The 15,726-nt window shown below is 39.3% G+C and overlaps 1 protein-coding gene and 1 long non-coding RNA gene across 2 annotated transcripts in view; one reads left to right on the top strand and one right to left on the bottom strand.

The window, feature by feature from the left end:
• Positions 1 to 15,726, bottom strand: part of npepps (aminopeptidase puromycin sensitive) — a 103,123-nt gene that overhangs the window by 12,026 nt on the left and 75,371 nt on the right. Inside the window, exons 15-21 of the mRNA XM_039740799.1 lie at positions 15,519 to 15,658; positions 15,177 to 15,311; positions 10,682 to 10,901; positions 9,622 to 9,764; positions 9,361 to 9,417; positions 2,748 to 2,855; positions 2,180 to 2,335 (exon numbers count right to left, since the gene is read on the bottom strand). Of these exons, the coding sequence (XP_039596733.1) occupies positions 2,180 to 2,335; positions 2,748 to 2,855; positions 9,361 to 9,417; positions 9,622 to 9,764; positions 10,682 to 10,901; positions 15,177 to 15,311; positions 15,519 to 15,658 (959 nt within the window). The remainder of the gene's footprint in view (positions 1 to 2,179; positions 2,336 to 2,747; positions 2,856 to 9,360; positions 9,418 to 9,621; positions 9,765 to 10,681; positions 10,902 to 15,176; positions 15,312 to 15,518; positions 15,659 to 15,726) is intronic.
• The window catches only part of LOC120518169, a 52,498-nt gene that overhangs the window by 20,121 nt on the left and 16,651 nt on the right, over positions 1 to 15,726 (top strand). The gene's annotated exons all lie outside the window — the stretch shown is intronic.

Raw genomic sequence — 15,726 nt, 5'->3', positions numbered from 1 at the left:
GAATTATAAAACAAATTAAATACCCAATAAACAGTACTAAATGCCATCAAATCCCCCAAAGAAGAACATCTTCTTGTCAGTTAAAATCATCAGACCAAAGTCTAAACCTTAGTGTTTGCAGAACTAGTAATACAACATGCATGCTTGCATTCTCAAACTCACTTAATCTAATTCAAAGTGGTAGAAGCTGTAGCCTATCCCAGCTGCAGTGCTACAAGGTGGGACACAACCCAGGAGAGATCCATCAGGTCCATCTCAATACTCACAGCCTACCCCAACCCCCTCCCCCCCTAACCACACAGGCCAACTGAGAGTTGCCAGTTAATCTTACTTTACCCATCATTTGGAGGTGAGAAAGGAAAACCCGGAAGGTCCTTTAATTTATGAGACAGCAATGCTAACCACTGTTTTGTCATGAGGATCTGTGTTTTAATGCTATTAATCATCAACATGCTTTATTTATTAAGCCTAAGCAATTATGTTTGTATATTAACCAGTTTTATTTCAGTCAGAAGGGATCAATTAGAAATTAAACTCAAAGAAAGATAGCTACAAAGTACAGATTAAACAATGTCATAAAATTGGTCTGTCAGTTATATCCAGCAATACTCTGACACTCCTTGGGTGCACTCCTCCAGCTCTGCATCTTATGCAGCCAGAATATAGATTGGCTTTTCATGATTCTAAACTGGATTAGAAAGTTAGAAAATAAGATGGTGAAAAGGGTGACCTGGTTGGGGTCAGGGGTGCATGTAATTACAGTATATACAGCTTGGGATAGGACATGGTATGTAAGACACATTGGTAGAGATTATGCAGCTTCTAACAACAGACATATTATTTTGCCATGACCAATAGGAGGTAACATGCTCTATAATAGTTTAGAATGCAGTGAAAGATACAAGGGAAATATGCATAAGACAAAGGAGACTGGAAGTTTAGTACAAGAAATTCCCTACTCTGGTCATTGGGGGTAGCAGGAATCATCTGCATAGTAGTGGTTACATTGCACAGAAAAGATTTGGGCTGGCAGAGTTCAGAAACAAACTCTGCGTGGCTGACTAATGGGGTTACTCGTTTAGCTCATGCTGCAAGGAGATTGCTTCTGAGCCATATAATGCAAGTTCACAGCTGATCACCAGCACTTAGCAAAGTGCAACTTTGAACTGAAATGTTTTGCAGTCCACAACAATTGACTTGGTGATGAGGATGGGATTTGCACTGTGAATGGGTGGAGTGTAGTGCTGGCACTGCACAGAAAAGGCAGGGACTGACAATGTGACAGATAAGCTGGTGTTACCAGAAAGCCCACCACTCAAGAGTGTTCAGAGACAGTCTCTGCAGGGTTGACTAGTGGTTAGTTACTCCTTTAGTTCATACCACAAGGAAATCGCTTCTGAGCCTTGCGTTGCAGGTTTGTGACTGACCACTGGCAGTTCACCTCATTGCTAATCTTTAAAATGAGATGACTTGTGGTGTTAGACCATGGAAATTTACATCTCTTGGGTTATTTTTCCGCAACGTATGTAGTAAACAGATGGCTTAGAATTGTCTGGTTCTTTTCTGGAAGCTATAGTCCAGAACTGGAGGAACACTTGAGATTGCTAGATGTAGTGAAACTAGAATGACACTAGTTGAATGCAAAATCAGTCCACACACAGACACTAACCAGTACTCGGCACTGGTTTCTTCTAAAGGCTAAAAAGCCCTTTCAGATCTAGTCTTGTTAGAACTTGGTCTGAAGAAACATGCTTGGCAAAGCCTGACTGCCAGGAGGAGACAGACACCAGAGGTGATTCAGAGAGTTACAGGATGGGCTTTGAAGGAGTTGCTATCATGATCTGTTAGAAAAAGCTGCACACAGGTTATTGTAAAGGCCAGATGGTTTTGCATTTTTGTTGGTTTCCCTGTAGGATGTTTAATCCGTGTGTGCTTTGTTTTGAAATTAACATAACCTTTTTTTCTGGTATCTGCTGGCTTCATTAGATGGGTTTTGAAAATGCTCAGGCGTTTCCCCCTAGTGACTGCAATTGATGAAACCCTTGTAAAAACCTAAAGTAGATAAGAATCTAGAGGAATCAGTGAACAGAAGTTTGCTACCTCGTTGCTCGTTCCAGCTCATGTCGACCAGGCCTAACTTTGAAAAATCACTTGTAGGACTGAAGCCCTGGAGACTTGCCTTGATTAATCTGGAGATGAGGAAGCCTCCCTGGTACCGGTTGTAAAGCTCCTCCCAGTTATCTCGAACAAACTTCCAAGCTGCCTTTCTGCCCTGTTTACTGCTGCCTGCAACACCACCAATTACTGACACCGTATCCTGAGGACGCACTTCTTCCTATAAATGTCAAACAAAACATTACATCCATTACTTCACATTTTATTCTCAGTTTAGACAAGGCTGTTATTATGATCATTTTCATGAGATGCCATGCAGAAGGCAGTGTATGTTGAGATGATTAACATGAGGTAAAACAATCCTACAAACAAGAAAACAAAGGAATGTTTACAACCAAGATAATATTAATACATCTATGTGGCTTAGCCACATTACCGCAGTATCCAGTCTTGGCATTATAACACAGATGGCGAGGTGTTTGCTTTAAAAATATAAATAAACATTTCATTGTGAATGTCTGCTCCCATTTGCCAAAAATAATCCTTCTCTTCTGCAGAACACAGCCCTTCTCACTTAAAATCACTCAAACTAGAATATGATTTGCTTACGTCTCTCTCCTTCAGTCACTCACCGATAGAGCAAAGTTGAGAACCTTCTGGATGAGCTCTGGTGCTGCAATTGCCCCAAGTACTCTTTCAATGCGGTTCCTTTCTTCCTGCATGTCTGCCTGTTTGTGAAGCTGTCAGAAGATAAAAAAGGCTTTTAAGATTATTTAGGACATGAGCTTCAGACTATTTAGATACGTTTACCAATTTAATCCATATTTAAGAACATTTCTATTACTTGTTTACCTTTATTGTGGACATTTTTTATTTAAGCTATTTATTTATATTTCATTTTACTTATTTATGCTTTGTAACTATTTCTTCTGAACGTCTTGTAAAGCACTTTCATACACATCTAGTGTGAAAATGTGCTATATAAATAAATATTCTTGTAAATAAACCCTGTTCTTCAAAATTCTCTCTCATGTTTTTTTTTTTTTTTGGCGTCAATTAAGTTTCCATTTCCTTCTAAAGGTACTGCAAGAGCTAGCAAAGGCATGTGTCCATGTCATGTCTGGACCCTAGAATATATAGGATTAGCTCCTGTTATTTCTCTTTAAGTGCCTAAATTTGAATCATTAGATTGCTGCTCAAGTCACTAATGCTCAATTACCAAGTTATCTGTTCTCAGTTATCCTGTCTATGAAATATAATCCCTTAAATAAAAAGAAATCAACTTCTTCCAAACTGTGCTGCATTTTTATTTCCACCACTGTATCAAGTTGGTGTGTACTCCACTAGTGATCCTTCAATCTTTTGGCTGCTATTTTCACATTAACTGACTTGATGGGCAATAGAAAATCAGATTCTGAAATCGTTTTTGAGATCAGTTAGTTTACCCAAGCTTTTTGGTAATTTAGTTGTGCCACTGTACATACAGCATTACGGAAGTTAAGGAACTGCACTGTCATTTTGCTGAAGGAACTTCCTGTGAACAGTGATCCGACAGTCAAACTTTAGGAGAGAACAGAGGCAGGAATATTGGCTAACCAAGTAATAATTTTTTATTGTGGACAGTAAGCGAGCTTTATGCTTAGTACAGCAGCTCACATGTTTAATTAGAAAAAGAACATATAAAGAGTAATTTGTCCTCTCTCCTTAGCAGACAAAAAATAGGCTTGTTAGCTTAAGAGTCAAATGTGTCAATTTTACAATGGGGAAGTAAGTATTGAATGCTTTAACATTTTTTCTCAACTGAAATTGGTATTAACTCAAGAAATCCACAAATATAAAGAATTCATAACATTAAAGGCTATAAATCAAGGTAATGTGTAATTAAGTGTAAAAGGTTTGAGCACACTAAGAAAAAGCCTTGAATCTTCTTGATAAACTTGAACATTTTATTAGGATTGTGGCTTCTAATTAGGACACACATTTGTTTGTTTTACAACATGTGAATTACGGATGAATATTTTGTTCACATGTTTTATTCATTTAAAAAATGTTTTAAGGGCATTTTATTTACTTTAGTATATTTTACAGTCACTGAACAATAGGCCTAAAGAATTTAATTTTGTTAATAAAAACTGAACAAATAACAGCTGAACAAATAACCATAAAACATAAGGCCTCTACAAATTTGGTTATGTAACAGCTTAGTGAAAGTAAAAAAAAAAAAAAAAAATTAAAAAGGATTTAAAAAAAAAAAAAATATTGTAACCGCTATCAGAATTGCCCGATTCTACTTTACATGAAATCAGTAATTGGTATCGGTCTTAAAAAAACTGATTGGAACATCTCAGTTCTTCAGGGGCCTCATGTATAAACAGTGCGTACGCACAGAAATGCATCTGATTGTAATTAACCAATAACAATATAATGGTCCACAGAATGGTCAAACTATTCCAAATACCATAACTGCTTTAACATTGTTACTCTCACTGCACCTTCTTCCTCTTTCAGCTGCTCCCGTTAGGGGTTGCCACAGCAGATCATCTTTTTCCATATTACCCTCACTGCACCACTTAGAGTAGCTGATTGGAAAGAGAATAATCGGTACAGCATCAAGCACATTCTGCCTCAGCCATGCTTCCTATTTGAACTGCTTCTCGCATGGCAAACGCTTCAGACCTTTCCTGTACGGACCTCACAGTTCAGAAAGAGTTTCATCCCAAGAGCTCTAAATGCACTCAATCAGTCCATCAACTAATCCTTGTAGAACTGTTTGGACTTATAAGTACAATCACCCCACTGTAAACTTGCACTACAGTTATAATATTGCACAACCTGAGCCACTTTATAAAGTGCATATTTACATATGATAATAATATCATTTTTAAGATGAAGTGCAGCAAAATATGTTTATTATACAGATAAAACTTTAACTTCATTTAAATAATCTACATTGTTAATAATTAAAGGACACGGTGTTGCTATGCTAGCAAGGATCTGGCGCTCCACTAACGGATTGTTCCTGCCTCACACTGTATGCTTCACTGGGACTGGCTAGAACAATAGAATAATTAAACATGTACCACGAAGATATTTCAATGTTCCTCACAAGTTTTGAAGAATTGGCGTTATAAGCTTACAGATGGCTTAACGTCTATTACAGAGCTGATTGTGTGGCGATCGGTTACTTGGAGAAAGAAAAGGAAGGACAGGAATTGGAGGGTAGTACGTTTTGAAAGAGACAGTACTGCAGAGGCGGCCTTAGGCATGTGCAAACTGTGCACCTGCACAGGGCTGCCACGCCAATATATCTATACTAATAAAAGGCAAAGCCCTCACTCACTCACTGACTCACTCACTCATCACTAATTCTCCAACTGCCCGTGTAGGTAGAAGGTTGAACTTTGGCAGGCTCATTCCTTACAGCTTACTTACAAAAGTTGGGCAGGTTTCATTTCGAAATTTTTACGCGTAATGGTCATAACTGGAACCTATTTTTCTCCATATACTGTAATGGAGTTGAGCTTGATGGCCGTGGGGGGGCGGAGTTTCGTGTGACATCATCACGCCTCCCACGTAATCACGTAAACTGTCTGTCAACGCAGTACGTAGAAAACAAGGAAGAGCTCCAAAAAGCGCTGAAGAAAACATGCATTATACAATTGAGAAGTCAGCGAAACAATAAGAAGCAAGCGAGTGACACATACAAGCATATTCATGAGTGCAGCTACTTCAGAAACAAAGCATGGTGTAAACCTAAAGTTTAAATTAAGTTCATAGACAGGCTGCCGATGGCGTTTGTCATGCCCACGGCTAATGCAGGATACAAGTTTAATGAGAGGACGCAGGGTATAAACGAGAGTTTTGATCACTTTGTAACTAAGTTAAAATTGCTGGTGAAGGGCTGTGCTTATGCAAATTCCGAGAGACTGTGTTTGTGGGGGGGTGGTGTTGACAGTTAAGGCGGGTGGGGGAGTGATGTCATCATCTCCCCTCCCATTCACCTCATTTCGCTCTGAGCTGCGCTCCGCGGCTAACGCGGTCTTGAGGAAGCAACTTCGTCACGCTGCCACCAAATACTCACAGAAAAATCCACAAGTTAATACGCACGCTGTCTCTAGAGTTTCTCCACACTCAATGTATTCCTCGCGTCCCCTTTATACCCTCTGATCTCCCATTTCAATTCAGATGCCTCTAATTTCCAATAAGACTCAGCTGCGTGATGACAAGTAATAAGTCTCAGGCACAGACCCTACAAAACGATGCCATTGATTTCAGGCAAGATTGCTTTTCTCCTGGACAACTATACGTTGCATTCATTACTTCTTTAACACACTACTTCTCCGCTGCAAAGCGCAGGTATTTTGCTAGTACTGAATATAAAACAGTAAAAGAAAATAACAACACAGCTAAAAATGCAGCAGCAAATTTCGGCAAAAGTTAAACACTTGTGTCATGAGTACGAGGTGGCTATGCAGTGTCCGCAACGGACGTGGCCATCCGCCGTGCATAAGATACCATATTGACATTGGCGGGCGAAGGGGCCACCGATTCTTTCTCCTCCTAGGTACGCCACGAGCCTAGAGCCGAGCCCGAGTACTGTTGCAATAAATTATTTCATTGAAGGTCGCTCACAATCACTTCGCCACCATGTTCCCATGTTAAATAACGTGCTTTAACTCCTATCATCATGAAAATGATATCAAGTATACATCTCAGTATTTTAGTTATTCAGAGAGCTGTAATATCACGAATGTAATGGATTCTGTGTCCTGTTGGAGGAGGAGAAAGCCGGTTTAAAAAGCACGTAGTGATTCACACACATAGAAACACACATATAAAACAAAGCATTTAACGTGCTACTTTAGTTATATGATTTGAGAAACTGGTTAATTAAATGATTTTAAGATGAAGTTTATGATGTTCTACTTTAATGACAAAATAAACTACGTGATTAAAGTGGAAATTTCAAGATTGAAGTTGACATTTTGTGCTTTTTCCCCACTGTGTGCCTTTTTTTCTCTGTACCCTAATAAGCTTTCATATGACACTCAGACGGTGGGCTACGACTCGCCTTTTCACGGCGACTTTGATATCTGACAACTTTCGGGCACTGTGCGACTGTGTGAACTTGAGCTTTCGAGTTTCTCCGACATGCTATGTCAGTTGATCAGCTTCCTTTTGTTGTTTATACCACTGTTTAAACCAACAAATAGTACGTTTTTCCTTGCCTCCACTTGGTATTCGCTGAAATTCTTCCATTTTCCCATTGTCTTTTCACAGAACACTGAGCTTAAGGGCTATTTATATTGATTTGCATATTCAAAGAGGCATGGGAGGAGTTGGGGCTGGACAGCAGGCGCGTGCACGAGCGTTACTTTTCATGCTGACCGGGATTTATGTAGTGGAAGAACGCGGAAGTTGGCGAATGCACAGATTTATGCATCTGGATTTTTTCACTGCGTAAGCACATTTCGGCTATTGTGCTTACGTCATGTTATAGTGTGAGTTCTACGCACGGCGTTATGCATGAGACCCCAGGAGTCTATGTATAATTTGCTTTTCCCAGCTATTCCAGTTTTTTTTAAAACATTAGAAAAACTTCCAAGAAAAAAAATGAGAACAGGCCATCAACAAAGCTCGCCAATCTTATCCACCCAATTCTTCCAAAATAAAATCAAGTTGCGTTTTCTCCAATAAACTCATGTGTATTAGGGTAAATTGGCATTGCTAAACTGGCATTGTGTTAGTTAATTCATCAACATGCCTTTAGGTGAACTGCCATCCTGTCTAGTATTAGTTTCTATCTTATACACAGTAAGGCTTCAGCTCCCTGCCAACTCACAACAGAGAAAATAGGTTTGAAAATGGATCAATGGAGGGTTTACGTGATGGGGGAATTCCCTCCCGATGGCCATCACCACACAGAGGTCACATTTATAACAAACTCTGCACACAAAGTTAAGTTTTCTTCATGGCATAAGTGTCAAGGAAAGCTATTGGGGCTCCATTATATCTACAGCAGTATGCCTTTATAATGCCACACTGTGACTGCTGTTTTATCATTAGCCAAGTCAGAGGTTTTCTTCTTTTTAGTAATTCTGATGTGTATTTCGGGTGCTTAGGGGGGTGTCAGTCATTGTTTGTTATATTTCTTTCCCTTCTGTAAAATGGTAAATTTCCCTCATTGGGTGAAGTATTGTCTCTCTCTCACCGTCTATTTAATTTTACTTAAACAATCACTGGTCTGTTGACACCTTAAGAGGTCATTGCTAACTCGAAGGTCTAATAACAAAGTGATACAAGAAAAGTTCCTCACACTTCAGGTTACTTAAGGGTCACCCCTTACATGGTCTTTTCCCCCCTGTATGCATATTTGCTTAATTTTTGACCCATATGAGCCTGCCTGATGCTTAGTGGTAAACTGTATTTTACAGTTACAAAAAAAATGTAATCAATGAACATTATAAATCAGTAATGGAGAACTTTTGAAAAATAGAAAGACAACTATGAATGACACTATACAATAGGCAGACAGACCAAATGAGGCTATTTAGGTGATTGTTTTTCTGAACACAGTGCTGCAAGTCTCAAAAATGGCAGCAAGAGTAGTAATGGATGCAGACTTCTAGAAAAATCAAAAATTAAAACTAAGCAAGTGGTGTGTATGGCAAAAGCAATGAAAATGAATTGTTAAGAACCAAGATGAGAATGAACATCGTATCCTAGTGAGATGAAATGTGAAGAGCCAAAATAGATTGTTTGGCAAAGTGAAAAAGGTTGAAGTTTCTGAGCATAAGGAACAAAAGTTGTACACCGATGGTACAAAATCGTGCACTGTGATGGAGCCGTGTACAGCAGACATGACGTTGGACTAGACAGAAGTTCAATGACAACATATTAAAAAGCATGGCTTTTGTTCTCACATTTAACAAAAATCATCTGGTCACTCCTATTTTAAGAGTAAACACCGAACAATTTTAAATACTAGTCGAATAAAATTAATAGGGATTAAAAGTATAACAAGCTTTTGATATTCTGTACACATTGGTTATTTCTCTCCCTATTCAAACCTAGACGACTAAATGGATTGCTGGCTCCACCAGGGTGTGCTCTTGTCACGGAAAATATGTTCTCCAAATAGCTGGCATTCAATAGATTTGTCATTCCAGCAGATGGTGCTGCCACTTAGCAATTCTGGTTATTGGAGCTTGCTATTAATGCCCAGTATACAAAAATCATACATACCTTCAGCATGGTTTCCAAAGTACCACTGTCTCCATGCTTTAAAACTGTGACATACACCTAAAGCAAAACAAGAGAAAACACTATAGTCTCAATATTAAGAAAATATTATACTGAAACAACCCTACATCAAATTTACATCAGAAAATGGGAAAAATATCTGGATAAAACTAAGCAGAAAGCGTACATGAGTCACATTTTAAAAGCTACTGCTACAAAAAAAAAAGCCACGTGTACAAGAGAAGCATCAGGAAGTGAGCTTACTGGACTCCTCAGATCAGCAGACAGAACGTGTTTGCCTTCAACGTGATCTTTAAAACGCTGACGAGCTTCTTCCAGAGTTGGCTTATGTCCAGCTTTCCCAAGTTTCCCTAGCACCAAACCCCTCAGTAAGACATCCAAATGACCTGTTTAGGGGGAGAGACGGTGGGTGGAGTAAAAAAAAGCTTCATTAGGTGGAAACTGACATTAGCACTCTCGTTCTATACAAACAGAAAGGCTACACATGTCCCAGTTTTAACTAAAAACAGTAGTTAACAGGTGTTTGTCAACACAAAGACAAAGCAGCACTGTAGCACGTTGGTTAGCATTGCTGGCTACATAGATCCAGGGTCCTGGGTAAGAGTTCAAATTGTTTTCATTGTCTGTGCCAAGTTTGCATGTTCTCTTTGCATCTCTGTGGGTTGTCAGAGACAGTTGGGGTCCTTGTCCGGCCAGGACGCCTCTTCACTGTATGGACCAGGGAAGCAAGCCAGATCAGAACAGTACCCAGTACATCACCCATTTTCTAAAATCATGCTTCTTGATTAATGTTCCATATCATGACAGATGGGCTTTATGAACATATGTCTGCACTTTTCTTGTGGTGGTAAATTCCACCGATTCTGTCATATACCTACACATACAGTTACAATGCTCACTAGCTCCATGAACCTGTGGAAATGTCCAACCCACCACTTTTCATACACAAGGCCACAGAAAGAACTTACAGCACAGGAAAAGCTTTTTAAAGAGGGGAAAGTCAACAATTGCATGTGAATGATTTAGAAGTGGTGGTGTGACCGACTAAAAGGTTTCCTGGCTAAGCACCTGATTCTGTACTCCTTGGCGCAACATTGTGTTCCCTATAGTCTTTGTTACTCAAGTGGCTTTAATTCATGCCCATGTCTTCATTAGCCCAAGATATCAATGTTTAATAATACAGGTATTAGCCATTTTAGCAAGTGTCAAAATTAGAACTTCGAAAAAAAGTTGAGTATATCTTGTTTCAGAGGTAATATAAAATACATTCATATAGGTAGTAAAAAATGGCAACCATGCTCACCCTCTCCCTGCTTGGCATCCCAGCCAAGCTTCTGCCCAATGGGTGTGAACAGGTCTCGAATGAACTCCTGGATCTCTTCATGGTGATCAGTGTGGGATAGTAAGGAAGACAGGATTCCAAGATTGCAGCTCAGATCACTCCAGACTGTGTAGTTTGGTTCATTGACGAAGGCTTCCATCACCTTGAGCACCTCCACAGTGCTGATCATGCCAGCGCGAGCCTGGACAAATGATTAAATACATAATGTCTTATGACAGTCATAACTCCACTCAGAGGAAGAGAAAATGGTTCCAAGAATGAGACATGGAATCTTTGCAAATAACATATCACCATCATCTGTTTAATAGCTATTTTCCTGGTTTACCAAGATTGGTAAGTTGATCCCCAACCTCCCTACAAATCTTTATCCTCCATTTCTGATACTCTGGAGCATCCTTTGGGATGAGAAACATTTTTCTCGTGCCATCCATAACCTCCTCCAACCTAGGCTTCTTTTGGTCTCCTGCTTAACCTGATCCTTTCCACCTCCACAGCAGCACTTATTACAAGCTAATTAAAAAAGGCAAGCTTTGTTATATAACACACTCTGGACCGCCAAAGACAAAACTGAATTCCATTACGAAAAATTAGGCATAGCCTCTCTCTGACACACTAGCATTGAAAACTTTCAGCCAATGAATCATTTGACACAAGTGTGTGAAGAAACATGACTGGGGCTCATTCAACAGTAATACACCTTTATAGTGCCTCACTGAGACTGTGACTGCTCTTCTTACCTGTAACTGACTCTGATATATTTTTTTTTCAAACTTTTTTTTAGTTATCCTCATGTATATCTGAGAGTGGAGATGTTTTGTCATTGCCATTATATTTATTTATTTATTTATTTATTTACTGAGCTTCTGTGGAAGGTCCAAATTTTCCCTTGATGATAAATAAAGTGCTATCTATCTATCTATGTAAACAACATGGAGTAACATATTAAAAAAAATATACATTTTTGGGTGGACTGTTCTTTTAACTTCCATATTTAATATCATATTGAGACTCCTAAACAAAACTAAGGCACTGCTTTCTCACACTCAACTCACACACATAGGATAATCTATACTAATAAAAGGCAAAGCCCTCACTCACTCACTAATTCTCCAACTTCCCGTGTAGGTAGAAGGCTGAAATTTGGCAGGCTCATTCCTTACAGCTTACTTACAAAAGTTGTGCAGGTTTCATTTCGAAATTCTACGCGTAATGGTCATAACTGGAACCTATTTTTCTCCATATACTGTTATGGACTTCAGCTCGATGGCCGTGGGGGGTGGAGTTGCGTATTACATCATCACGCCTCCCACGTAATCACGTGAACTGACTGTGAACGCAGTACGTAGAAAACAAGGAAGAGCGCTGAAGAAAAACCCATACAAGTTTATTCATAAGTGCAGCTACTGCGGAAACAAAGCATGGTGTAAACCGTAAGTTTAAATTAAGTTTATAGACACACTCACACTGCTGTTTGTCATGCCTTCAACGAATACTTTATTCGCGAGGTACAAGTTTAATGAGAAGACACGAGGTATAAATGAGACTTTGGATCACTTTGTAACGGAGTTAAAATTGCTGTAGCGAGAAACCTTTAAGTGCCGGGTCTTAGCTAACATTAAATAAAGCCGTGGACATCGCAACATCACACAAGAGAGCAGCTCACGTGAACTGACTGAACGCAGTACGAGTGATCACTTCCATGCATCAAACCTGTTCAAAAAACGCATTACACAACTGACAAGGTAGGAAAAGAATATGCTCCGAGCTGAGCTCCACAGCTAACGCGGTCTTGCGGAAGCAACTTCGCTTCAAATACTCACAGAAAAATCCACAAGTTAATACACACGCTGTCTCTAGAGTTTCTCCACACTCAATGTATTCCTCGCATCCCTGTTATACCCTCTGATCTCCCATTTCAATTCAAATGCCTACAATTTCCAGTAAGGCTCTGCTTCGCGATGACAAGTAATAAGTCTCAGGGACAGACCCTACAAAAGATTGCCATTGATTTGAGGCAAGATTGCTTTTCCCTTGACAACTATACGTTGCATTCTCAAGAGTGAGCTCGTGCAGCGTCGTCATATTACAACACAGTGCTGAACTGACAACGTGCTATATAAAGAGAACTATAACAATCGTAATAAATGAACAATAAAACATCGGAGAACCCGTGGATTAAATAAAAAGGCAGCTTCCTTGGCGAAACAAAGAAAAAAGGATGGCCTTATATGTCGTTCGTTTATAAAACAGCGGAGAAGCTGTGTAAAGGCTGCTTCACAAAAAAACAGTGGAGCGCCTTATATGAGCAGGCAGTCAGCTAAAGAAGGGAATCAATAAATAACTATAATCGTAATAAACGAACAAAAAATAGTGTACAAGCCGCGGATTAAATAAAGGAAATGGGTACCTGAACAGTAAAGTAAGTCTCAAATAGCTACACAATAACTGTAACAATCATACTAAACGAACAATAAAACAGTACAGAACCGCGAAGCAAGGAGAAACGACAGCCTTATGTGGCGTTCGTTCATAAAGCAGCAGAGAAGCTGTGTGAAGGCAGCTACACAAAAAAACAGCAGAGCGCCACACTCTGAATGTATTCCTGGCATCACCGTTATACCCCCGATCTCCCATTTCAATTCAAATGCCTCAAATTTCCAGTAAAGCTCTGCTTTGCGATGACAATTAATAAGTCTCAGGGACAGACCCTACAAAAGGTTTCCATTGATTTGAGGCAAGATAGCTTTTCTCCTGGACAACTATAAGTTGCATTCTCAAGAATGAGCTCGAGCAGCTTCGTCTGAACTGACAACGTGCCATACAAAGAGATCCTTAACAGATAGTTATTGGTATATTTTCCCTCAGTTTAAAAAGGTTTTCTTTTCTTCTTAATAAAAATTTAAAAGCAGTACTTTTTGCTATATACAGTATATATATATATATATGTACATATATGTGTATGTGTGTGTGTATATATATATATTGATATATATATATATATGTAGATGTGTATATGTAGATAAGTATACGTGTATATGTAGATATGTATATGTGTATATGTAGATATGTATATGTGTATATGTAGATATGTATATGTATGTGTATATACACTCACCTAAAGGATTATTAGGAACACCATACTAATACGGTGTTTGACCCCCTTTCGCCTTCAGAACTGCCTTAATTCTATGTGGCATTGATTCAACAAGGTGCTGAAAGCATTCTTTAGAAATGTTGGCCCATATTGATAGGATAACATCTTGCAGTTGATGGAGATTTGTGGGATGCACATCCAGGGCACGAAGCTCCCGTTCCACCACATCCCAAAGATGCTCTATTGGGTTGAGATCTTGTGACTGTGGGGGCCATTTTAGTACAGTGAACTCATTGTCATGTTCAAGAAACCAATTTGAAATAATTTGAGCTTTGTGACATGGTGCATTATCCTGCTGGAAGTAGCAATCAGAGGATGGGTACATGGTGGTCATGAAGGGATGGACATGGTCAGAAACAATGCTCAGGTAGCCCGTGGCATTTAAACAATGCCCAATTGGCACTAAGGGGCCTAAAGTGTGCCAAGAAAACATCCCCCATACCATTACACCACCACCACCAGCCTGCAGAGTGGTAACAAGGCATGATGGATCCATGTTCTCATTCTGTTTACGCCAAATTCTGACTCTACCATTTGAATGTCTCAACAGAAATCGAGTCTTCAACTGTCCAATTTTGGTGAGCTTGTGCAAATTGTAGCCTCTTTTTCCTATTTGTAGTGGAGATGAGTGGTACCCGGTGGGGTCTTCCATTGTTGTAGCCCATCTGCCTCAAGGTTGTGCGTGTTGTGGCTTCACAAATGCTTTGCTGCATACCTCGGTTGTAACGAGTGGTTATTTCAGTCAAAGTTGCTCTTCTATCAGCTTGAATCAGTCGGCCCATTCTCCTCTGACCTCTAGCATCAACAACGCATTTTCGCCCACAGGACTGCCACATACTGGATGTTTTTCCCTTTTCACACCATTCTTTGTAAACCCTAGAAATGGTTGTGCGTGAAAATCCCAGTAACTGAGCAGATTGTGAAATACTCAGACCGGCCCGTCTGGCACCAACAACCATGCCACGCTCAAAATTGCTTAAATCACCTTTCTTTCCCATTCTGACATTCAGTTTGGAGTTCAGGAGATTGTCTTGACCAGGACCACACCCCTAAATGCATTGAAGCAACTGCCATGTGATTGGTTGATTAGATAATTGCATTAATGAGAAATTGAACAGGTGTTCCTAATAATCCTTTAGATGAGTGTATATATGTAGATATGTATGTGTATATATATATATATGTATATATATATATATATATATATATATATATATATATATATATATATATATATATATATATATATATATATATATAGATGTGTATGTGTGTATATATATATAGACAGAGGCTACCTACCAATGAGAAGAGATCATTTTGTAGACCAAGTCTGTCCACAGGTAGTAGAGTGAGGTCTCGGATTCCAGGAAGAAGATTATCCAGCATTGAAGAACTGTAGTGAATACGGTAAAAGCCAACAGTCCCTGGGTTTATCTTGGGATTAAAAAAAATATCTATCAAAGTAGTTCCCATCTACATATCCTGCTCTTTGTATGCTTACCCCAAACTTAACTCAGAAAGAGAAATGTACATTACCAGTCTAGGCCTCAAGTAAATGTTACGTTCTAAATATTAACATCCAAATACATTAGAAAACGGCATTGCTGAAAATATGTTGCAATGCAAGACTCCATTCATTACCTTCACCCACTGGTCCGGCCTCACATTCTTTACTGTCACAGTGGTGTCAGAGCCATTTAGCAGCACACTCATTTGGGAGCAGGAAGGGTCGTCACTTGTGCATATATTGATGGGAACCATCCAGGTAGGGCAGTCCTCACCTTCGGTGAAAGAAATAAAGAAATCAAATCATATATCAGAGCTCCATCATCCCTATACTCATAGTTAA

Source organism: Polypterus senegalus, chromosome 17, assembly GCF_016835505.1.
Source record: "Polypterus senegalus isolate Bchr_013 chromosome 17, ASM1683550v1, whole genome shotgun sequence".
In the NCBI taxonomy this organism is placed as follows: Eukaryota; Metazoa; Chordata; class Cladistia; order Polypteriformes; family Polypteridae; genus Polypterus; species Polypterus senegalus.
This window is presented reverse-complemented; position numbering and strand designations above follow the sequence as displayed.